The sequence below is a fragment of the Jaculus jaculus genome, chromosome 4, assembly GCF_020740685.1.
Source record: "Jaculus jaculus isolate mJacJac1 chromosome 4, mJacJac1.mat.Y.cur, whole genome shotgun sequence".
In the NCBI taxonomy this organism is placed as follows: Eukaryota; Metazoa; Chordata; class Mammalia; order Rodentia; family Dipodidae; genus Jaculus; species Jaculus jaculus.
In genome coordinates, this window is record NC_059105.1 from 27,621,741 (window position 1) to 27,647,388 (window position 25,648).

Genomic DNA, 25,648 nt, shown 5'->3' on the forward strand with positions numbered 1-25,648 from the left:
CAATGACTGGGGAGGTATGTCTACTGGATTCTTAGGTGGCTGTTAACCGTACCCCAGCTGTACCCCAGTTATAGACCCGAGTATGGATTGTAGCTTGCCCTATATATTTATGATTGAATATCTGTACTTGAAATCAGTTTTTCTAATCCAGTTTGCTATTCAAAGTATAAATAAGATTTAAAGTATGTTAATTACTTGGAAGACAATAAATGACCTATCATCATGAATAAATAAGGCTAAGCTATGTAATTAATATACCCTCCAGTCTGTAAGGTCCTATGTCATTGTCATTAACTCTAACATAACCAATTATTGTTATTCTGGAAGACTCAAAAAACCATGTGGATAATAGAACTTGGTGAAGATAAGTCCACTGTGGAGAGAGAATATGTATATAAAGTGAAATGCCCGGACTGCCTAAAGCTATCTGCAAGTGAAGAAATGAGTTTTTGGCACAAGATGATTCATAAACATCATTAATGGAAAAATGCATGTAAAATAACATAGCTTTCAAAGGACAGTGATGGCAGACTTCTCTCAAAGCATCTTCATGCCAGTGTCTGGGCCCAGTCTAAGAGGAATTTATGTACCCACTTATTCCCACCATTATATTTTAGAGTGTCAGTGTGAATGGCAGGAGACTATTGTTTCTACTTTTAACATTTTTAATTAATTCACAAACATAGATGAGTGAGAGGGAGAGAGAGAGAAGGGGACTGACTATGGGGATGCCAGAACTGCTAGACATTGCAAATGAACTCCAGATGCATGCACCACTTTGGGCATCTAGCTTTGCGTGGGTACTGGAGAATCAATCCTGGGTCATTAGGCTTGGCAGGCAAACACTTTAAGTGCTGAGTCATCTCTCCACCCATAATTTTTACTTTTATTTAAGGAATCATTATCATTTCTCTTGGCCCATCTGGTTCTGGGTTAGTTCCACAAGAGGAATCTTGGGCTGCTGCTTTGCTCCTGGACATTAATAAAAAGATGACTAGCTTTACTCACTGATGGCTTATCCCACACCGACAGAAGGATTCATTTCCTTATCTGAAGCATGTTGAGTGACTTCATTACATGTAGATTTTGATATTATTGGGCACTGACACTCAAAACTGAAGTATTGCTGTTCTTATACTTCTAGTTCTAAAAACCTTGCAAGACAAGAGAAATCATATAATGCCTTCTGAGATATCAGATCCTGTTCAGAAATAATTAAGGCATAATGCTATGGTTTCAACTTGGTTCAATTCCGAAACCCAGAACTCAATTAGAAACTAATGGAAAGAGTGAGTAACCTTAGTACTGGTGACTTTAAACTCTGAGGATAGCCATGAGGTAAGTGGAGAGTCTGGCTATACCTGGTGTTTGGTTATTCCTTATGAAATCACCAGGTGTCAGGATGGTGTCTCAAAGTATATGCTTTCACATTTCCTTATGGAGAAAAGATACATGCTGATTCCTCAGAGGAAGAAAGGAGTCACAGAGAACACCCAGGAGCCTTAAGCTGAGCATAAGCATTAATTTGATGTGAATAAAAATTAAACTGCACAAGAATCAAGAAAAATTTGGGGATGGGGAGATAGCTGAGGCAGTAAAGTACTTTCTTTGCAAACATGAGGACCTGAGTTCAATCCTAGAACTTACACTGAAGAAAGCCGGGTATGGTGGAGTGTGCACAGTACTGGGGTTGTGGGGACAGGAGGATTCCTGGGGTTCAATGGCCGGATAGCCTACTTGGTGAATTTCAGGCCAGGAAAAGACTCAGTCTCTAAAACAGGTGAATAGCACCCAAGAAATGGCAGCCAAGGTTGTCTGCTGACCACCACACTTGAGTGTGTGCCATACATCTATGAGTACACACATAAAAGAAACAGTTGTAGGTGAAAAGATTGTAGCTTGGTCATAAAGTATTTCCTATGCATGATATCCTGAGTTCAATCCCCAGCACTGAGAGGTGGGGAGTCTTGGGGGATAAAAGAAAAGATGCTTTAACCCCCAAACCTGAGTCTTAGCAGCCAAGTGGCACTGTGGGAAAGAGGTTGGCTTTGAGGACAAGAAAGTGGGTAACTAAGTGTTCTTTATGTATCCAGATTTGGCAAATAACATTTTCTGTGCTATTTGTTCCTAATGCACCTTTGGACAAGTACCATCCTTCTTTATCAAATGGAATGAACTCTGGATTTGTGGAATGAGACATATATAGCCATTCCAGTTGGATGGGACACCTGGAGAAATGTATTCCTTGAAGTTATGGAATTCAGATTCCTTCAGCTAAAAACAGAAGTGGAGACTATATCCCGGGTTACAATGTTTCCTGAGTATTGTTGACACTTCTACTTGTTCATTTTTATTTTTTTCTAACCACTTGACTTTATTTAGATTTTAATATGGTAAGTACTTTCAATATCTCTTACAGAGTGGGCATAGTTATAAGTCAATAGCAATTCTTATTATTTTGTGTGTGTGTGTGTGTGTGTGTGTGTGTGTGTGTGCATGCTGAAAAGTTGTATGGTGCTGTAATCTGAAAAAATAAAGATAGTCGTTTGGGATAAAACTAAAATTATTCAATGTTGCAGTCAGGTTCTCATTGCTGGCAGAAATCACCCAACCAAGAGTAGCTTGTGGGAAAAAGAGGTTTATTTTGGCTTACAGGCTCAAGGGGAAGCTCCATGATGGCAGGGAAAACAATGGAATGAGGAGAGGGTGGGCATCACTCCCTGGCCAACATAACATGGTCAATAGCAATAGGAGAGTGTGCCAAACATTAGCACAGGGAAACTGGCTATAATACCCAAAAGCCTGCCTCCAACAATACACTGCCTCCAGGAGGCTTTAATTTCCAATTGTCATCAGCTGGAGAAACTAGCATTCAGAATACTAGCTTATGGGGTACACCTGAATCAAACCACCACACTCAACAGCCATTATTTAGCTAATATTCTGGCTGTTCATGGGAAAAAAAACACTAATTTATGCATCCCTCCTTCATTTTCTTCATATCCCACACATTCTATCTATCAGCAAAATCTTAGGCTTTAAACGCAAACTTCTTCCAAATTGTATCGCTATTAGTACCATGTTTGCCCAAGCCTTGAATGAAAGTTAGAATTTGAAATGGTCTAATTTGTCTCCCTAATACTACCTTTTTTCCTCAATATTTTAAAATATTTTGTTGTTTATTTATTTGATAGCGACAGACAGAGAGAGAAAGAGGCAGATGAGTAGAGAGAGAATGGGCATGCCAGAGCCTCCAGCTCTTGCAAAAGAACTCCAGATGCATGTGACCCCTTGTGCATCTGGTTTACATGGGTCCTGGGGAATCAAGCCTTGAACCAAGGCCCTTAGGCTTCACAGGCAAGCTCTTAACCACTAAGCCATCTCTCTAGCCCATCATCAATATTTTTAATCCATGACTAGAAAAGACCTTAAAGTGAGACCATACCATGCCATTTTCCTCTGTCCCTTACTTAACTTGAACTAAAATCCATTGTTTCTTATTGCCTACAAGACTAGGGATGAAACCTCAGATTGCTTTGGGCCAACCAGCTACCATGCCTCAACTTGAGCAACCTACCAGCTGCCACTCTTGATCCCTGACTTCTTTCTACTTAGTGAGTATGACAGCAAGCATCTATAGAACTTTGGGACTTCACACTTTTCCCAAAATACTTACACAGTTTTGTCCTTCACCTCAGTACTGAATACAATTTCCACAATACCTTCCATGGTCATATAGTGTCACCACACTCCTTCCTCCCCCAGCCACTTAAACATTTCCCATTTCGCTATGGCACTCACCAGTCTCATAGCACTACTCCATTTTTATCTCTGGTTGTTTAGAACATTTTCATTGTTTTATCCTGAGCTTAATCTAGTGACTGACATTTTGTCTTAGCACAAACTTGTTGACTAAATATTGAATGAGGTAATTATCAGGGTTAGTCTTCAATGCAGTTGAAGTAGAGGAAATGAGTGGTGAGTTCAAAAGTTTTGACTGTTCTTTCCTTCTGATCTATTTACCTTTTCTCCTAATTTTTAAATTATTATTTATTTGAGAAAGTGTGTGATAAAGAGACAGATAGATAGAAAGAGAGAGAATGGATCCACCAAAACCTCTAACCATTACAAATGAACTCCAGACCCACACACTACCTTGTGCATCTGGTTTTATGTGGGTACTGAGGAATCAAACCTGGGTCCTTAGGCTTTTCAGGCAAGCCTCTTAACCACTGAACATCTCTCCAGCCCTGTTTTAATTTTTGAATGTAACATTACATTGCAAAATTAAGAGTTAAAATATCCTACTTAACCATGGTTGCTGCTCAGGAATGGGGCATGGGCTTCAGGATAGCCATGGACCTGTGACTGGTTGGAAACAGGGTCACAGTTCCTACCAAGATCTGATATGCAAAGTCCATTAAAATCAACAATTTTGCTTAAAGGTAGGCATGAGGAATTAATATGTCCTTTTGTATATATAATTCCTGGCTTCTTTCTTTCTCTAACGCATTGAAAGCTAAAAATATACATATACCCTAATCATTGGGATTACATACACTGAGATCATACCCAATGGGACAGATAAAATTTTTCCCCAATTATGGCTATAGTCATTATTTTCCTGGACACATCATTTTTTGACTTCTGGTTCGCTGACTCATTTCCTGGGTTTCATGCTGTTCTCTCTATAATGTTTTCTCACATCATGAAGCTTCACATTAACTGGAGAATATTTTTGTTTGCATAATAATAGACCACTGGAAGATCAGATTTTAAGTACAAAAATATCTGTAATACTTATGCTATAGATGCATTTGCCTTCTAAGTTACCCTGTCTTTCAGGTTTTCCAAATCACCACTTCTTATTTTCCTTTATCTATAAAGCAACAATATTAATCTGTATTTGAGATGACTAAAGGGATTGAAATTAGATAATCTACATGAATATCTTAAGTAGTAACTGGTATCTAGTGAACCATCTATTAATGTGAACTATCATTTACTTCAGTAGTAAGGTGACATTGTTCAGGCCATGAAAATGTGTTCTCTGGGTCCTTCCTCTGGATTTTGTGATATATGTTTGTGGGGAGAAAGGTGAAATGCCATTCTGACTTTTCACTTTAAAAATCAGTATTTTAGATAAATCCTGTCAACAAAATAATTTATTCAAAAATTGTAATTTTCTCATTACACTAAAATGGAAGGCTCACAATGAGTGTTGTCTCAAGTCTTCTGGTATTTTCCAATTAAGATATTTTACGGGCTGGAGAGATGGCTTAGCAGTTAAGCGCTTGCCTGTGAAGCCTAAGGACCCCGGTTCGAGGCTCAGTTCCCTAGGTCCCACATAAGCCAGATGCACAAGGGGGCGCACACATCTGGAGTTTGTTTGCAGAGGCTGGAAGCCCTGGCGCGCCCATTCTCTCTCTCTCCCTCTATCTGTCTTTCTCTCTATGTCTGTCGCTCTCAAATAAATAAATAAATAAATCATTAAATTAAAAAAGGTATTTTACATTTTCTGCCTAGAAGACTACATTTGCTTAGGATTCAGTTGAGTGCCATAAACATTCACTAAACAACCACTGTTGACGGAGGGGGATGGCGTGGGCTCAGACAGTATTCCCATCCTAGGGAACATCTCATTTCTGGAAGACAGTGGTGACTCAGACAATATTCCTATTCCAGGAAGCCTACCATTTGTGGGATGTTTTGTTTGTGGCCACATCTTTCAAGAGCTTGAGAACCAGGAGAGTGCATCTGTGGAATCTAGGTGAATAAATGCCAGCTGTTTGCAGGATTTGGCTCCACCTCAGCAGCCTGCCTGCATGTGACCACACATGGTTCCCAGTGACTTCAGTGGGCGTTCTGAGGGTGTGTCTGAGGAGAATTTTGTTCACGGTTTGCATTATTTCTAAGGATAATCATGTGTACCCAAAAAAGTCTGATGCTTATCTGTTTTTCAGGCTTCAACATGCTGGCAACCTATTGCTGTGGAACAGGTAGGAATATCTGGGGCAAATGTTTCTTCAAAATGAGATAAGGGGCTGGAAGAAATTAATAAATTGTTAGACCTAAAATGAAACCATGGTGATTGTCCAGCCAAAAGATTCTAGAATCTGCCTAAAACTTTGCATGCTAATAAGGAAGTTACATTGACAGAGTTATAATCTACTACTAAGAGAAGCTTAGCTGGTAATGACTTAGGCAGAACAGTTGGCTCTTCCATTGCTATTATTTCGCATAGTTGTGGATTACCTGGGTGTTTGGGCTCCCAACTTATGTAACAGAGTGAGCCATCTGTCTGGCAAGTCTCACCTTAAAGGCAGACAGAGTTCATAAAGAACCATGAAATGGTTCAATTTTCCATGGAGAAATCTGACTATTGTCACTTCTTCAGGAATTACTTTTCCCTATTAGAATTTCATATGTGCAAAATGCATTCACTATTTAGAAATGCCGTGTTAAGCTGCTTGGGAATTAATATTGTGTCTATATAGCTCTGTGCAGTTCTGCTCTTGAGAAGAGTGGCAAAATGGTGGGAGTAAAGGAGTAGGTGATGGGTAAAGAACTGTTTATTCGGGGCTGGAGAGATGGCTTAGCCATTAAGGTGTTTGCCTGTAAAGTCAAAGGACCCAGGTTCAACTATCCAGGACCCATGTATAGCCAGATGCAAAAGGGGACACTTGCATTTGGAGTTCGTCTGCAGTGGCTGGAGGCCTTGAGTGCCCATTCTCTTTCTACCTCTTTCTCTTTCCTTCTCTCTCTCTCAAATAAATAAATAAAAATATTTTTAGGTCTGGAGGGATGGTTTAGCAGTTAAGCACTTGCCTGCAAGGGCAAAGGACCCAGGTTTGATTCCACAGGATCCACGTTAGCCAGATGCACCAGGGGTGCATGCACCTGGAGTTCATCTGCAGTGTCTGGAGGCCCTGGTGCATCCATTTTCTCTCTTTCTCTGCTAAATAAATAATAAATAAAAATAAAACATTTGAAAATATTTTTAAAAGAACTATGTATTTGTAATTACCTTACAAAAAGAGAAGATGCAATTATTTGTGCTATCTATTTTTCAAGTTAATTATCACATATGTAGGCAAATGAAATTATGATCTGACAGAACCTATAGAATTGTTCAGCAAAAAGAGAAACTAGAGACTATTAAGTCAAAAGCTAAGAGAAAGGACAAGCTGAGAAGCATCCCCTGTAGGAATATAAGATGCTAATTTTTAGAGGCACTCAGCAGTTGGAAAATCAATTTTTCTTAACATTGAGAATTATTGAGTGGCTAGAAAAGCATCTTACTCTATGAAATATAGTCACTGTTTAGTGCCTTTCCATTTTATTTACTATTTAAAGCATACAACAGCTAGTTAACCAACTACTTATAAAATATATTTAATGTTTAGAGGCACTCAGTGTGGTTATAAAATGATTTTAAGGGTATACAAAAATGGTACGTTAACCACATTTCATGAACTATGGTTCCCTCTGGAAAAACAAAAACATTTTCCCTGGCATCCTGCGGCATCTCATCCTGAAGTTTGTAAATGGCCCATACTGCTCAAAGCGGCTGCCTCACTGGCTTTTGATGCCAGCCACTTTAGAGCACATACCAGAAAGATCAATATAACCCCTACATAAGTGATAGAGCACTATGCACTCAAAGGCTGTTAGGCTCTCCGATAAAGAATGGCTTGACAGACACAGTGAAATTAAGTAAAGAGGTGGCAGGGCTACAGTCTTTTCTCTGTACTTTGTGGACTGATGGTGCACTGTGACTCAGACACACTGAAATGAGACTTGGCCCCTGCCATATGGATGTCTTGCTGAGTTTATGGCCTCTGAAAACATGGAAGGGTCTAACAAAAGTGGGAGAAGAATGGAGCCTTTCCCCCAGGAATGTGCATGAGAATATGACAGGTGAGACAGAGACTTGGCATAAATGTAACAGCAAAATAATGTCCAGCCATATTAATTCCCAGAAACCATCCCAGTTCCCTGAAAACACTATTTATCAAAGAGCCCTCATATCTGCTATTCACTATTGAAATTATTGTTCTACCCTTATTATTGATAAACGGGGGTGGAAACAGTACTGTCATGTAATAAAGTTGAATGTGATGATGTTCACTTTGTTTTATTTACTTTGCCAAAATACTTTGTGCAGCCTTTAGAAGGGCTTCAATCAGACTAATATGCCATACTTGTGCCAGAGAAAAGATGCAAAAACAGATTGAGGGAAGCCTGGTGTGAACCCATTCTTTCTTTCCTTATTTATTTAAGAGAGAGAAAGAAGCAGAAAGGGAGAAAGAGAGAGAGAAAGAGACAGACAGAATGGGTGTGCAAGGGCCTCAAGCCACTGGAAATGAACTCCAGATGTATGTGCCTCCTTGTGCACATGACTTACGTGGGTTCGGGGAATTGAACCTGGTTCCTTAGGCTTCACAGACAAATGCCATAGTCACTAAGCTATTTCTCTAATCCATGAAATCATTCTTTAATTTATCATACAAAGGGAAGTATATTTATAGAAAGAGTAATCAGTATAAAATTTTAACCACAGATATTTGATGGAATAGGACAACTTTTCAACAAAAGTTAAAAAAACTGCATAAGCTATGAGATAAATAGTCTTTGAGGATAAAACTAGACAATTGAAAGATTGTTCAACAAGGATTGAGCAAATCTGGGCCTCTTCAGAATGGGACTGGCATACAAGAAGCTTGGAAGTCATCACTCTATTCCAGTCAGTAAAATGCTCAATACTTAAAATAAGCAGTTATTAAATCAATCATATAATTGAACTCATGAGACAAACAGAAGTACTCCAAATTGAAGATAGATAGCAGATAAAGAGGATGATGATCTCCTTAAAAAAATCTCTGTGGGAACCAGTGCCAGGGAAGAAAACCAAACTCTAATTGACTAATTGGTGGAGGCCCAGTATGGACACATCTATATGCAAAAATTACCATAGGAGCTCAGTGGCATGTGAACTACCATACTTGTTTTACTTTCAAGAGACTTAGGTTCGTCTGTGTAAAGATGGAAGTATCATTTTATGCTTCTACCACAGGTAGAATAAAAGCGGCCATTCTGAAGTATGCCAAGAGTATTATATTCTCCATAAAGCTTGTCCTCAATAGAAACTATTTTACCAGGAATCTTACCAAAGTTTCACCAATCTAGTTAGTAGGAAATGCTGACTCTAGCCTCCTGTAGCCATCGAGTCTCTCCCCAGAGGATCACAGCCAAGCAGCACAACCTTCCCCAATAACAGATGGAATCACAGAAGTATGTACTGCTTTCCTTTCCACCTCCCGTTGCCACCATATCAATAACAATTACTTACCATAGTTATTTTAAGCTAGTACATGTCCTATGTTCAAAAAAATATAGTAAGGTATATTAAAAGTCAAAGAACACAGTTTGGAGAGATGAACAAGCACCTCAACCCAGGAGTGGGAGACTAGCTCACCAGTAAAGTGGGCTTCCTTTGGAAGCATGAGAGCATGAGGAGTCTGATATCACAAGAGTTCTAATTCCAGAACTCACATAAATAACTATGTGGCAAATGTGTTTGTAACCCCAGTCCCACAGAAGGGCAGAGGTCAGAGGATCACTGGAGTCCCATAAGCTCTAAAATCAGTAAAGATAACTGGCTCAAAAGAGCACTGGGCCAGAGTGATAAAATGAGTTACCTACTATGGTGTTTTGAGTCAGATGCCCCAACCCCCACTCCTAAACTTACGTTATTTGAATGCTTGGTCCCTGGCTCATGGAAATTTTGGAGGTAGAGCCTTGATGAAGCAGGTATATTGCTGGAGGTGGGATTTGGCATGTTATAACCAGTCCCCAACCCCACATGCCAGTGACTGATTCACTGTCTTGCTGCTGTTTTTCACATGCTGAGGCAGACTGTGATGTCCCAACCTCTGCTCATGCCATGTTTCCCCCTCCCATCAAGGAGCTTCCCATCAAGGAGCTTCCTTTTGAGTCTGTGCACCAAAATAAACTCTTATCCCATCAGATGCTTTTAGTCAGATGTTTTGTTCCAGCAATAAGAAAGAAACTACAACATCAAATTGGTTCCAAAGGAGGGGAGGGGGTTGGTGCTAGAAAGTCATGTGGCTTTTAGCCCTTTGAAAATGATTTGTAGGGAGAATATGGAAAGATTTGAAACATATTAAATGATACTTTTCAGTGCTTTAAGGAGACGAAGGGGGACCATTCTGGTCAGCATTGAAAGACTTAACTGCAAAAAGAACTATAGAGGCTTGGCCTATGGGAGGAAGAAAGCTTGGACACCAGGCTAGAGTCAGTTTGTGTGGTGGATGGGGTCTGAAAACTTAAGCAAAGCTAAATTTAAAAGTAATGGTAGAAGCCAGGTGGGGTGGCACATGCATTTAATCCTAGCACTCAGGAGGCAGAGGTAGGAAGATTGCTGTGAGTTCAAGGCCACCCAGTGGATTGCAGGTCAGCTTGGACTACAGCAAGCCTCTACTTTGAAAAAGCCAAAAAAAGAAAAAAAAAAAGTAAGGGAACATAAACCACAAGGATATGTCACAGAAAGAAAGAAATGATATTATGGGGCTGGAGGCTACAGCCTGGTTCAGCTGAAATTATTTCAGACTGCTACCATTGAGATTGAGCCAGCTGTTCTAAGTTGGAATAAACAGTACTGAAGCTCTTCAAAGTTGGCTTTATTCCCTCCCTGAATTAACATATTTAGTAGCCTACCTGGTATTATTAAACTATAACAAATGCAGGAGAGATGTGGGGAGTAGGCATTGGATTTGTAACACAGTTGTTTAGAAATGGCCACTGGGCAATGTGAAGCAGGTTTTATGGAGTCCCTATATGGAGGCCCGATGAGCTAGAACTATGAGAATGCTGCCAAGGAAAGCTACCGGCTTGGAAAGAAATTTTCCCTGAGCTGTGGGCAGTCCAACTGGGGGGATGGAGTTGGAACCCCTGAAATTTTATTCAGGGTTCCTGTACATGGAATGCAGGATTTAGTTACCCTGCTTGTTTCAAGTCTTGCATTGGCTCAATGCTTTGTTATTATGCCATATTTTGCAGTGTGGATGTTTATTCTATCATTATGTGTATATAAATTGTGTTTTGGTTTTACAGGCTCACAGTTAAGAGACTTTGGATTATGAGGATGTTTGAACAGTACTGGGATTAGTAGAAACTGATGGAAACTCTTATTAAAGTTTGACTTGATTATTTTACATCTTACAGTGTATGTTTAGTCTATGGGAGGCAGAGTAGGAGGATCACTATGAGTTTGAGGCCACCCTCAAACTACATAGTGAATTCCAGGCCAGACAGAGCTAGAGTGAGATCCTACCTCCTACCTCAAAAAACCAAAAACCAAAACAAACAAAAAAAAAAAACAAGATGAAGAGTGACTGCAGACACCCAATTTTGAGCTGTAACCTTCACATGCTTGACATCCACCCCCACACACATGAACATGCATACACACGTACCACATACACAAAGATACATGCAAAGAACGAGAAAGGAAAGGAATCAAAGAACAAAACAAATGGACAGTCCATGCTCACGGGTAAAATCATTCAATATCATTAGCATATGAGTTCACAACACTCTGTAGAGTCAATGTGATCCACTGCAAATTGCAGCAAACTACTTACAAGGATTGATAGACTCATTCTTACAAGTTCATATGGAGAAGCACAAAACCTAGGGTAGCCAACACACTGTTCAAGGAGAACTAATTCAGAGGACTAGACAGTACTTGGCTTCAAGTCAAGAGTCCAGCAGTCAAGAGAATGTGTTACATGTAAAAGGATAGACAGGTCAATAAAACAGACTAGAAACCCACTGACATAGTTCACAGATACACATGTGTGTCAATACACATTTAGGAAAACAGAAAATGCTTGAATGGATGCAGAGCTGCAAGAATATTTGTTATTGTTAATGGGTATGATGAAAAATCGTGCGGTCAGTTTAGAAGACAATTTTGGCAAGTTATTTGTTTATTTACTTATTTTTACAGCGCTGGCGACTGAACCCTGGGTGTTGGTTTTTTTTTTTTTTTTTTTTTTTTTTTGGTCTGGAAGCTCCTTACAAAACTGAGCATACTCACTATACCACATGAATCATAACAGCATCCTCACCATTTACTCAGATGTACTGAGTAAATCTTAAGTCTGCACAAAATCCTGCACGCAGATGTTTATAATCATTTTATTAATTACTAAAAATGAGGAAACATCCAGTAGGTGAGCAGATCAATAAACAGTAGTACATCTAGATAACAGAATCTTACTGTCATAAAAATGAGTTACCAGGTCATGGAAAGACACAAGGAAACGTAAGTACACACTACTATGTGAAATAAACCGATTTGAAAGACTACATACTATATGCATATGTAACATCTTTAGAGATAGAATCAAGGAAATAGTTATAGAGGCATGATTTCCAGGACTTTGCACGGAGGAGGCAGCGATAAAAAGATGGAGCAGAAAGGATTTTTTTTTAAAGGCAGTAAACAGCTGTTGAAGCCTAAGGAATGTCCACATAACATCTGGAGGAAACGCTAATACAAAGTACAGAACAGAGCGTTAAGGATTTGCAAATGCCAATTCACCGAATAGAACAAATTCACCACCTCATATGGAATAATGACAGTGTCAGAGGTTTTATGGAACTTGGTACTTCCCATGCAATTTTGCTTTGGACCAAAAAATTGTTCTAGAGCATAACAGCTTTTTTTTTTTTTTTTTTTTTAAGCCGGGCATTTGATAAAAAAGTAGAAAAAAGGATCATACACTTTAGAAAGGACAAACGTTATTTTGAAAGACAAAACTGGACCCTCCAAATACAGTGAAAATTGGAGATTAAGTTCTATTAACACATGCAGAAACGAATGGTGAAACTGAAGTTCCAAAAAAAAAAAAAAAAGTTTTGAGTCAATATCTTCACCTTTGTATTATTAGTAAGGATGCCAATGGAAAACACTGCTTGAAGACTTACATGTAGGCAACATTCCTTCGGTCTGTCCTTTCTGTTCTTGGTTTCTTCCTTTCCTTTGTTCTTTTTTTCTCCTTTTTCTTCTTTCTGTGTCTCTCTCAGGTTTTAGGGTGCCGTCTCTCAGTACTTTATCACGTGAAATCATGTTGAAACGAACGCTAACAGGTGCACGAGGCGGCGCGTCCCAGGGGGTGTGGGACAGCGCAAGGCCCCGTCGGCAAAGGGGCGAGGAGCTCTGGGTGTGGGTGTCTGGGCGTCCTCAGTTGCGGTGCGCAGTGGGCCTTCCGCGCAACCTGGGGGGCTCACGGGGGCGCTGGGGTGGGTACGGAGGCGACGCCTGGGGGTGGCGGGCCGAGGCCCTGCGGATGGGGCCCGGGCCCTGCTCGGGATTCACGGTGCCCGCGTCTGCGGGATACTCCGCCGCGCGCCTTACGGGCGGGGCCGGAGACGGACGCGCGTCTCGGCTATAGGGCGGAGGCGGGTTTCGGCCCCGGGAAGACGATCGCCGATTGCGGCCGCGAGCAGGCGGCGGCGGCGGCGTCCGGGACCTGGGCGCAGCCGGTTCTCGTGCGTCACCCGGTTCGTGCGGGGCCTGGCCGTCGCGCGCGGAACCTGGGCGTCCCTCGGTCACGGTAGCAGCAGCGGGGGGGACATCCCTGAGCCATCTGCCCACCGGGTGGCGGCCGGGCAGGAGCACGCCCCAGGCGTCCGCCACGTGGGCCAGCAGCAGCTGCGAGAGGCAGCGGTGCACGCGCCGGTCCCAGTGCACGCCGTCGTGCAGCCGGTGCTGGCCCGCGTGGCGGAAGTGGAAGTGCAGGTCGAGCACGTCGAAGCCGCGCCGCGCCGCCTCCACGGAGCTGTAGAAGTTGGCCTCCATCACGTCCTCCCGCAGGTGCGCGGCCCCGGACGCGTCTCCCGGCGGGAGGAAGCCTCCGGTGACGACCCGGGCCACGGGCATGGCGGTGTTCCACACCACGAGACAGGACTCGGGCAGCACCTGGTGCAGACGCGCGAAGAGCCGCTGCAGGTCGTGCGGGTAGCTCGTCCGGAAGTCGCGTCGGTAGCGGGACAGGTCCCAGAGGCACGAGTTCAGGACCACGAGGTCCGGGGCGTAGTCGCCCCAGCGCAGCTGCGCCAGCACGCCCTCCACGTAGCGCGAGTAGGCGCGCGTGAGGAAGTAGAAGCGCACCAGGTGGTGCCCGGTGCAGAACTGGCGCACCTCGCGGTAGCGCGTGCCGTTGTGCGGCCGCCCGCCCTCCAGCAGCACGTCGCGCTCGAAGCTCGGCTCGCCCTTGGCCTTGAGCTGCCTGGACGACAGCAGGCAGTCCCTCTGCAGCAGCAGCACCAGGTCCTTGTACACGGCGCGCTGCACCGAGTCGCCCAGCACCACCACGAACTTGTTGTGCAGCAGCTGACGGACTTCGCGAGCCAGCAGCTGGGGCATGGTGGTGGTGGTGGTGGTGGTGGTGGCCGGGTGGCCTGGCATGCCTCCTTCGAGAAGCCCCTCGGTGGGAGCAAGAGGGGGACTCGGCGGAGGAGCACAGACAGGAGAGGGGTGTGGGGCGGGAAGAGGGGGGTGCAAGCCAGGAACAGGAGGAGGGAAGCAGCCGGGGAGGCGCGGGCGCGTCGTCGGGTACCTTGAATGCTTCCTCAGCCCAGGTTTCCTGCAGGCAGCCTGCGAGGTGACCTCTGAACCCGCGAGGTCCCCCCCTCGCCTGGGCCAGGCTCCACCTGGCGGAGCGGAGGAGCAGCAGCCCCGGCGCCAGGTCTGCACGCGCGAGCATGGAGCATGCGTCCGTCCACCGCGGGCGTGCAGCACGTGACCTCCGCCGGGCGTGGGCTCGGGGCCCCTCTAGGCCGCGGGCAGGATCCCTCCTCTTTGGCCCGCACCTCACAAAATGGACGCCGCAGCCCCCCCTCCGACCCGCGCGGCCCACGGCGGCTGCTCTCCGTCCCGTGCGCCTTTCCCTGCCTGGCTGTGGCTTGCTTCCCGGCTGCCTTGGGGTTTCTTGTGAGGCCAGTCCTGTATGGTAGCGCCAGGGCGTTGTCTTCACTGTGGGAGAAATGCCACCCTCAAGGGCATTGACTTTTTGGTAATATTTTCTTTTCTTTTTAATTTGCAAGCAGAGAGAGAGAGAGATAGAGGACAGACAGAGAACTGGCCCACCAGGGCCTCCAGCCACTGCAAACGAACTCCAGGCGCCATGTACCCCTTGTACTTCTGGCTTGCTTGGGTCCTGGGGAATCGAACCAGGGTCCTTTGGCTTTGCAGGCAAACGCCTTAACCGCTAAGCCATCTCTCCAGCCATATTGGTATTATTATTATTTTTTTTTTTCAAGTGGTGACTGGCAGAAAATGTGGTGCATTGTAGTGAATAGCACCAAAAGAAGTTAAATCTTGTCGAACATTTGTAATGTCCACCCATAGGCCATTCGTTCACAGCCAAGATTTCCCTCCAGTTCTCCTGTCATTGGCATAAACCATCGTCCACGCTCTCGGTTCTCTTGAGCCTGGCAACCATTAAGTTATTGTTCACTTATAAAATTCTGCCATTTCAAGAATTCTATGTAAATGGAATTAGAGTGCATGTAACATTGGATGGGCTCCTCCTCCTCTGGCATTGTTTCCAAGACATCCATCTATTCCTATATAAAGTCTGACTGCCTGTTTTCTGTGCTAGAAAGTGATCTTGGTATAACTGTGTCAATCTTTGTGAGGGTGAACCACAGTTTATGTAACCAGTCACCCATTTTAAGGACTGCTGGCTTATTTGCAAGTTTCGGTTGCTGTGAATGGTAGGGCTGAGCATTCTTGTGCAGGGTGTTTGTTTTTCTCTCAGAAGCAGTTTATTTAGGCTGACAGTTCCAGAGTACATTAAGGTCACCAAAGCATGACATGAGCAGAAAGTCAGTATTCTATCTTCACATCAGCAGGAAGGAAACGGGGGGGGGGGGAAGAGAGAGAACACACTGTTGTATAGGTTTGTGTATAACCCCAAATTTTCATCTCTTTGGTTTAAGTCCAGAAATGTAATTGCCCAGTTATGTGTGGTATTTATGTACTTAGTACTTTCAGAAATGCCCCTGCTATCTGTTTTGGTGGTTTATGTGTATAATCCCAAAACTGAGGAGGCAAAGGCAAAAGGAAAAGAGTTTCAAGTCAGTCTGAGCTACATGACACTCAATTGAGACCCTATCAAAACAAGCCAAAAAATAAAAAAGTCAAAACCCTCAGAAATGCCCAGATTATTTTTTTTTAGAGTGACTGTACCATTTAATATTCTGAAATTAAAAAAGTTTCTTTCATTCTGGGGCCTAAATAGATATGCATATTGTTTATATATATAAAGCAAGTTAACCCCAGAGCATCTAAAAAGAAAGCCCCCCCCCCCCCACACTGTTTAGTGCCTTCATAGATGCTTTCAGACCCAGTGAAATTTGGTTTAAAATCCTGCCACTGGGTTGTAGTCTCTATGCCCTTTACAATTATTTGGGAAGTTTTTAGAGCAGAGAGTAACCAGACTTAAGGCATATGTGGTAGTTTGAATGTATGTCCTGCATAGAATATGTTTTTTTATTAAAGCTTGCAACTTGGATCTCCACCTACCTGGCTGGAGAAGGTGTCATGGGGAGGGGGGCTAACCCTGGCCCTAGAGTGTCACTGAGGCTAGATCTGAATTCCATCCCAGAGGTATGCAGAGAGGTCTGAGCTCTGGCGGAGTCCCTGCTGCTTGCTACCCATGTGTGCTTGTTGCTTTTGGTGTTTTTCTGGCTGCCGATGGTTTCTGTTTGCTTGGATGTATGGAAGCACCTTCTTCTACTGTAGATGGAACTTCCCTCTGGATCTGTAAGCATGAAATAAACGTCTTCTAACCACAAAGTGTGTCCGGTTTGGAAGTTCATTCCTGAAACATAAAGCTGACCACAACAACATCAGCATGTATCTGGGGAGGTATGTGTGTTTGTTAGGTTTGCTCTTGAAGTCAAATGTTTGCATTTTAAGCATTATTTGCTCCATATTTATTTATATATAAATATTTTATATTCTATATAAATATATATAATATTTGCATTATAAATAGATATAAGTTTATTTATATTAGGATGGGAGTAAAGGGCAGTCCTGTCTCATCCTGTGTAGCTGTGTGACCCTGATACGCTCACCCAGTATATGCTTGCTCTTGTGGGTGTTAACTTTTGATGATGGCTTGCACTCTTCTACCTCTTCTACTAAGGGCATTTTGAGCCACACTCATCCTACTTTTATTCCATCTTCTAGTATTTTTCTCCAGTTGTCATCAGAATCTCCTTATTTTCCAGCACTGGAAATTTTATTTTCAAATATTTTTATTTTCTGTGATTTCAGTGTAGCCATGAACAACAAGAAAGTGAAGAATTAATGCTTGTTACCCATATAAAACTGAAAGCCACCCATTTAATTTTTGATTATGGAAGCTCGTATCCTAAACTGGATCAGAAGCACTCAGTATAAGAGGATGCCTGTAATCTGCCTGTGTTCTGGAAACTTAAGGAACATTGAAATTGAAAGTAGTGGATTCTGAGGACAGAGACTGCATTTGTTTCAGTTGTAATTTTTTGAGAGGTGAACACCTTTGAAACTGGGCCAGTTGTTTTGCATTGGGACAGTAGGAGATATGCTGACTCTTAAAGAGACACTGAAGTAAAAATGCTAAAGTGTCCTGATTCTCAGTAACTAACTTAGGATGGATTTTTTTCCCCCCTTGGGCTGTAAACACCCCAGCTGAAATGGTGGACTTTGGAGCTAAGAAATTTTTGTTATAGGTTCCAGATGCTAGACATGGCTCTATAGGAGTTGATGTTTGCCCTTCTGGTTTTCTATGAATCACCTCATGCCGTTTTTTTTTTTTTTTTTTTTTTTTTGTTTGTTTTGTTTTGTTTTTGCAGTGGAATGTTTTGTATTGGAAGTATTTAACTTTTATTTTATTTTACAGGCTCATAGTTAATAGAATATTATGGATTTCAGATAAGATTTTACAGTTTGGCCTTAGAATTGCAATGGGATTGGTAAAGACTATGGGGACTTTTGAAGTTGGATGGAATGCATTTTGTATCATTCCATGGCTTTGAGTCTGTGGTCCTAGGGACAGAGTGCGGTAGTTTGAATGTTAAATGACCCCTTGACCAGCCTCATGTGTTTATGATTAAGTATCTTGCTTAAACCCCAGCTGCTAGAGCCTTTGGGAGGAGCCTTGCTGGAGTGAATGATGACCTTGATTGAGGTTTATCAGCTCACCACTTAGCCCATTACTATGACTACTTCCATTTAGATATGTAACTGATTCCTGCTCTGCCTGCTTTTTCCTGCCATGACAAAACTTCCCCTTGAAATCATTATCTTGAAATAAACCTGAGCTTCTCATAAACTTCTTTTAGGTGGGTATTTTATCACTTGGTTGAATGTTTTGTCCCAGCAAGGAGGAGCTAACTGCTACATTTGGATACTGGTATCTGTTTTTTGTTTTCTAGCCTTTCAATTCTTCACTTATTGCTGTTTCTAAGGCATGCTTTTCACTGTATGTTGGTACATGGATGCCTACTCTAAGAGGCATAAAGAGCAATGGAAATGAAAATTCATAAGTAAAACACTGTGGCTCAAAAAAAATTTCCTTGGATGGTGATAAAGTAGATCCGTGTGATATTACACCCTTATTCCCTTTCAAAGATTGCAGACTTTTTACTTGAGGATTCTCTGTCCTGAAAATTTGAGGGTGGTGGTGGTTTAATCAGGTGTCTCCCATAAACCTATGTGTTCTGAATGTTAGGTCCCCAGCCCCCTGGAAATTTGGGAATTGCATCCTCTGAAAGACAGTGTATTGTTGGGGATAGGCTTATGGATGTTAGCCAGATTCCCCTTGCCAGTGTGTGGCACACTCTCCTGCTTCTGTTGTCCACCTGATACTGGCCAGGAGGTACTAACCAGCCTCTGCTCATGACATGTTTTCCTCTGCCATCATGGATCTTCTCCTTAAGTCTGTAAGCCAAAATAAACCCTTTCCTCCAACAAGCTTCTTTTGGTTGGATGCTTTTTTTTTTTTTTTTTTTAAATTTTTATTTATTTATTTGAGAGCGACAGACACAGAGAGAAGGACAGAGAGAGGGAGAGAGAGAGAATGGGCGCGCCAGGGCTTCCAGCCTCTGCAAACGAACTCCAGACGCGTGCGCCCCCTTGTGCATCTGGCTAACGTGGGACCTGGGGAACCGAGCCTCGAACCGGGGTCCTTAGGCTTCACAGGCAAGCGCTTAACCGCTAAGCCATCTCTCCAGCCCTGGTTGGATGCTTTCTGCCAGAAACATCAAAAAGCTGACTGCAATAGTAATTGGTACTGAGAAATGGGGACATTACTGCTAGAAGCCCGAGTCTGTGGCTTTGGCCTTTTGGAACTGCTTTGATGGAGAGATGTGGAAGGATTGGAAACCTTGGCCTAAGAGACCCGATGGAGTGCTGTAAGTATAGTTTCATGGGCTATTCTTGTCAGAATTGAAACACTTGAATGCAGTAAGAAGTATGGATTGAGGTTTGGTTTATGAGGGTGAGGAAGAGCTTTGTTGGCACTGATCTAGAAGCAGTGTGTTTGAGAGGCTTACTGCATTCTGGCTTTTGAAGTAGGTGCCTGAATGCTGAAAGACTGCCCTGTTCTTCAAAGTCAGCTTATTTCCCTCCTGGATTAACAAGTTGTTATCCTACCTGGTGTTATATAGTATAACAAATGCAGGAAAGAAGAGGGTCATTGAGTTTGCATGCCTTTTTTTTTTTTTTTTAAATAGTCCCAGGCTCTTGTGAAGCAGGCTTGGTGGATTATCTGTGTGGAGGCCTGATGGAGCCATGAGGATGAACTGTGAGTTGCAGTGAAGACTTGACTGGAGATGCCAGGACTATGAGATGGCTGCCAAGGAGAGCTGCTGGCATCATATGTAGCATACCTCAGAGTATGAGCAGTAGAGATAGGGAGGAAGATTGGAACTCTAGAGAGTCATCTCTGGTTAGAGTTGTCAGACTTAGAGCTACAAGGTTTGATGTTTGCCTTGTTTGTTTTAAATATTGTTCAATATATCTTTGCTTTGCTCAATGCCATGTTTTGAAGTGTGAATGTTTATTTTTGCCACTGTATTTCTTTATTCGTTTGTATTTCAGCTCAGTTAAAAGACCTTGGGCTATGGGGATGTTTGAACAGTATTGAGATTGATAAAAAATAAATAAATATAGCTGGGCATGGTGGCACATGTCTTTAATCCCAGCATTTAGGAGGCAGAGGTAGGAGGATTGCTGTGAGTTTGAGGCTACCTTGAGACTGAAGTCCAGGTCAGCCTGGGCTAGAGAAAGACCCTACCTTGGAAAAACCAAAATATATGTTACATGCTGATTCTTAGAGTTGAATGCACTGCATTTCACATCTTGACTAGTTATCAGTTTGTGGGGGTCAGAGATGGAATGTGGTGACAGTAGGAAGACTGCTGAAGGAGTTTTCCTGCTTTTCAAAGTGGATATTATTTCCCCACGGATAAACAAGTTGGTAGCTAACCTGGTGCTATGGAAGAATAACAAATGTAGGAAATGGGCTAATTGGATTTGAAACACATTATTTATTTTTGTTTTTTGGAAATGGCTACTGAGTCATCTGAGACAGGGTTAAGTTGTTGGGACTCCATATGTGAAGGCCTGATGGAGCTATGAAGATGAACCATGGGTTGCAGTGGAGACCCCAGGATTTTGGAGATGCCAGACTATAGAATGGCTGCCAAGCAGAGCTGCTGGCTCAAGAAGGATTTTCCCTTAGGCTGTGGGCAGCAAACCTGGAATGGTTCCCACAGAAGATGTTTCAGGTCTTGATATTTACCCTATTTGTTTTAGATCTTGCATTGTTTCAATCTTTCCTTGCTATGCCTAGTGCTACATTTTGCAGTGTGAATGTTTACCTTGTGCCATTATGTATATTTAACTTGTGTTTTAATTTTACAGGCTTAACATTTAAGTGAATGTTTTGAGTGTCAGATGAGACCTTGTGCTTGAAAACAGTTTTGAGATTGATAAAACTGAGGGGATATTTAAAATTGGACTGAATGGGGCTGTAGAGATGGCTTGGTGGTTGCAACATTTGCCTGCAAAGCCAAAGGACCTTGGTTCAATTCCCCAAGACCCACGTAAGCCAGATGCACAAGGTGGCACATGCATCTGGAGTTCATTTGCGGTGGTTAGAGGCCCTGGAGCACCCATTCTCTCTCTCTCTTCCTCTCTGACATAAATAAATAAATAAATAAACATTTAAAAAAAAATAATTGGACTGAATGTATTTTACATCATAAGATGGTCATGAGTCTGTGAGGGTCAGAGGCAGAATGTGATGCTGTGGATCAAATATCCCCCAAGAACTCGTGTGTTCTGAATGCTTGGCTTCCAGCTGGTAGCATTTGGAAGACTGACTTTGGGGTGTTCTAGCAAGCTGTCCCTTACTGTGGCTTTGCTTACTTTGTTGCTGTTTTCTATCTGCTGTAGCAGAGGTGATGTCTAGTCTCTGACTATGCCATCATGAAGCTTCTCCTTGAGATTGTAAGCCAAAATAAAACCTTTATTTCCTTCACCTGCATCTGGTCAGTTGTTTTAGTCCAGCAATGTGAAGATAACTCTAACAAGCCTCTTCCTCATTTTTACTTATTCTGCTCCAAATTTGTTACAAGACATACATATTATTGACCCATAGACCCAATTTTCCAGGTGTGGTCTGATTAGCACAATTCCAGGTTTGGATTATCACCTCTTTTGTTGAATTAATTCTGCCTAAAACCTAATCTCTGTTTTTGGAGAATCCACCACACATGACTCACATTATCTCACCTTCCACTAAACTTGTATGAGTCATTTTAATACATGGCAAATACTGTTTTTCTTGTCTTAAATCTGTGCCTCTGGCTTTTAAAATATGCGAGCATATATAAAGACTTTATATTGTTAGATTTATTCTGTTGCTCCTTTTGGCCAACATCTTTTCATTCTGTTGCTACAGCATGTCGAGATCTTTTTATATCCTAATTCCTCTATTGTGGTTGCTCAATGTCCTTCTGTGCAATTGGCTTACTATACTTGATAAATATCCCTTCTGAATCTACAAGTCAGTAGTAAAAAATTTGAACCAGGTAGGATAGAACTGTGATATGTGCATACCTTTTTTTTTTTTCCAGTTTCCATTTTGCCCACTTTTCAGCAGACTTTAAAGATAATTGTTTAACATACTATGCTTTGATTTGAGGATATGTTTTTTCCCCCCCATTTAGTCAAGGCAGAACTTTTGTTAAGTTGTATTGCATGCCTCTCCAAAGTCCTTTCTGACCAGACTTAACTGGTTTCATAGGTCAAACAGCATAACCTGGAAAAGGCATGCAGCATCTTTACCCTGTTCCCAACCCATTCTTACATGCTTTGTGCCCCTGGAAGCTGTTCACTGTGCACTGCATTAGCTGGATTCCCTTGCCCTGCACTGACAGGAGATTTCAGAAGGTCAGGATGACAATGAGGTTATGACAAGTATTTTACCATATTTCTTTTTCTACAAAGCCACACATAATATTTTAGGATAAGTCACTTGATTCTTCTTCTAAAGGCTGGAACCAGACTTTCTCTTGGCTCAAGAGACAGTACTATAAGTTTTCAAAATACTCTGCCTCCCTGATGCTTCAGACTTGGTCATGAACTTCCAGTGTGTGTGGTCATAGCAAGCTTCGGGCTTGGTTTTCTACTCTATGGTCCTTATCACAAAATTCATGATTAGTTTTGGGAAAGGGCCCTAAAGATTATGTAGCTAGTCCTGCTGTGAGTGCTGCTCATTCCCCACAGTCATGTCACACTGCCCACTAAGTTTTTCCTGAACACTGCCCCTTGCTTTTATGGAGAGTCCCTTTCCTAACCTCTCTTCGCTGCACCGTGTTGTATGCGCCATCTCTACCCTGCCAGGACTCTGACTCATGCAGAAGAAACGAGTTGAGTCACATTTGTTCTAGGGAGGCTTTATTGGCTCCTACTGATCATTGCCTCTCCTGTTCTCCACACCTATTTCTTTGTGTAAAAAAAAATTATAAAATTTTAGGTGGGATCAATGTAACACTTCATTGTAATATGCTAGAGCTCAGTTTGTCCCGTTTTTTTCAAAGTTGGCAAGTATTTTCCAGCATACAGTTTTATTTGCCACTGCTGTATGAGCTTAAAGACCTCTGGCAATGCTTAATGATCTAATTTGCAGGTTCTTTAGAGACATTTAAAGAACACTGGGATCAGCCAACACTCTAGTTTCACATTATCCATATATTTTATTTTATTAGTCCAGAGAGAGTCTTGCTTTCTTCTTTGTCATTGTTGTAGCCATTATTGACATCAAAGATTATTCTTTTCCTTATCTTCCTATTTCACTGATAAAAAGTGTGAAAGGACTTTATAAAGCCCTCCACTAATTTAACTCCACAGACTTCCTAAAATTATGATTTTTCATCACTGATCATATGATTGCTTTCAGCTGTCTTTATCCAACTGACCATGTATAGAAGACCAAGATACATTGTCAGAGTTAAGTCAGCCCCCATTCCTTTGTAGTTCTTAGAAGGATTCTATATTGTTCCTGCAAATTTATATTTGTTTTTTATGTTTGGTGTTCTTAACACAGAGAAAGACTGATTAATTTTCAACAGAAAAGGCATATGACAAGAAGTGGTGGTAGAGACTCAAGTTCAGACTGTAGATGTTAGGAAATTCACAGCCATGAAGGTAGATGATCAATAAAGAAAATTTGAACCTTGTTTTCATGCAAATGTCTGTGGAAGAGTCTTCCATAAAATTATGTTTATTTTCAAAGCCTTCTTGGTGGTTACTGTTTCATATTTCCATGTTAAGTCTAGCCATGAGAGGGGCCAGTGATTTTATATCTGTCTCTTCAGAATCTGAGCTCAGCAACCACATTGGTTTCTTTAACTACTTAATCCTTTTCTTCCTCTGTGGCTTCATTATTTGAAATTGTACATTTATGTGAACTTTTGAAATCATCTTCCATCTCAGTATTTCCTGACATAAAAATCAAACTTACCTTTTTTAAAAAAAATGTATGAAATTTCATTTACTATTCTGCAGCTTTATCCATGAGATATATTTCTGGCAGTTTTTTTTTTTTTAAGAAGAAAAAATAAATATTTTGCAATACTTTTTTTTTTTTTTTTTGAGGTAGGGTTTCACTCCAGCCCAGGCTGACCTGGAACTCACTATGTAGTCTCAGGGTGGCCTTGAACTCACACCAATCCTCCTACCTCTGTCTCCCAAGTTCTGGCATTAAAGGAGTGTGCCACCATGCCTGGCTCTGCAATACTTGTTCAGACATGCTATATACTCTTGGGTTAGTCTGTTTAGGATGAGCTGACTAATTCTCCTATTCTACCATATTCATATGGTATATGTTTTGTTAGCCAGGTAAGAGGTTTCTTTGCTTGTTTTTATTGTGCTGTTGTAACAGAAGACCTGAGATTGTATAATTTATAAAGAGCAGAAGACCAGGGTTGAGAGGCCCACATCTGGTGAGGTCGTTTTGCTGCATCATCCTATGGTAGAAGCTGAGAGGATAAGAGAAGGCAGTTGACCTCATAGCTGCTGTGTAATTAACATTAATATACATGACTTAATCCTCAGGAGAGCCCATGAAGATGTACTTTCCTACACTAAAGTGGTAGGTGTAAGTTTCTAACACATGTGTTTGGGATGACATATTCAAATCATCCCCTTCTCTCCTGGACCTCAGAATATACTCTTCTCACATACAACATACATTCACTCTATCCCAATAACTTCATAATCTTAACTCATCCCAGAGTTAACTCAAACATCCAGAATCCCTTGTGAACCAATTATAAGTGTGAGACTCGGTGCATAATTTATGTTAAGGGCAGATTTCCTGTGATTTCTGAGCCTATAAATTTAAAATACTACATGCTTCCAAAATACAGGTAGTGGGACTAGCATGATGCAGACAACTAAGGGTAACTGGACCAAAGTGAATCTAAACTCCTTCATGGGTATCACATCAAGTCTCACAGTTTTAGAATAAACTCAACTTCATGTCCTCCACAGTGGGTGCACTGGAGTAGAAGTCAGACCTCTGAAGTTTGAGGCTGCCTCCCCCGTGGCTTTGCTGTGCTCGGTTTCCTCAGCAGCTCTTAACCATTTCCACTGCTGATGCTGTATTTTCTCTGTTCTAAGGGGCTGCCCATTCCCCCCCCACCCCTTTTTAGTTTTTTTTTTTTTTTTTTTTTTTTTTTTTTTTTTTTTCGAGGTAGGGTCTCACTCTAGCTCAGGCTGACCTGGAATTCACTATGGAGTCTCAGGGTGGCCTTGAACTCATGGTGATCCTCCTACCTCTGCCTCCCAAGTGCTGGGATTAAAGGGGTGCACCACCACGCCCGGCTATTTTTTTTTTTTTTTCCTACAGAGGTAGCATCACGTGGGTGCTGCACAGGGTTATTACTAGCAACTTTCTGAACAGGCGTTGAGTCTCATCTGGTCCATTGTAATTTTGGTGGCAGAGGTGAGGTACGCTATGCTGGATTGGGAGAACAGTGTCCTGAGGCA

General features: G+C 42.1%; 1 protein-coding gene across 1 annotated transcript; it reads right to left on the reverse strand.

The window, feature by feature from the left end:
* Positions 1-13,273: 13,273 nt before the first annotated feature.
* LOC101605588 (PC-esterase domain-containing protein 1B-like) lies at positions 13,274-14,458 on the reverse strand. The gene has a single exon (XM_004653698.2). It carries the CDS (start codon positions 14,456-14,458, stop codon positions 13,274-13,276), a length of 1,185 nt encoding a protein of 394 aa, XP_004653755.2.
* Between the last annotated feature and the right edge of the window lie 11,190 nt (positions 14,459-25,648).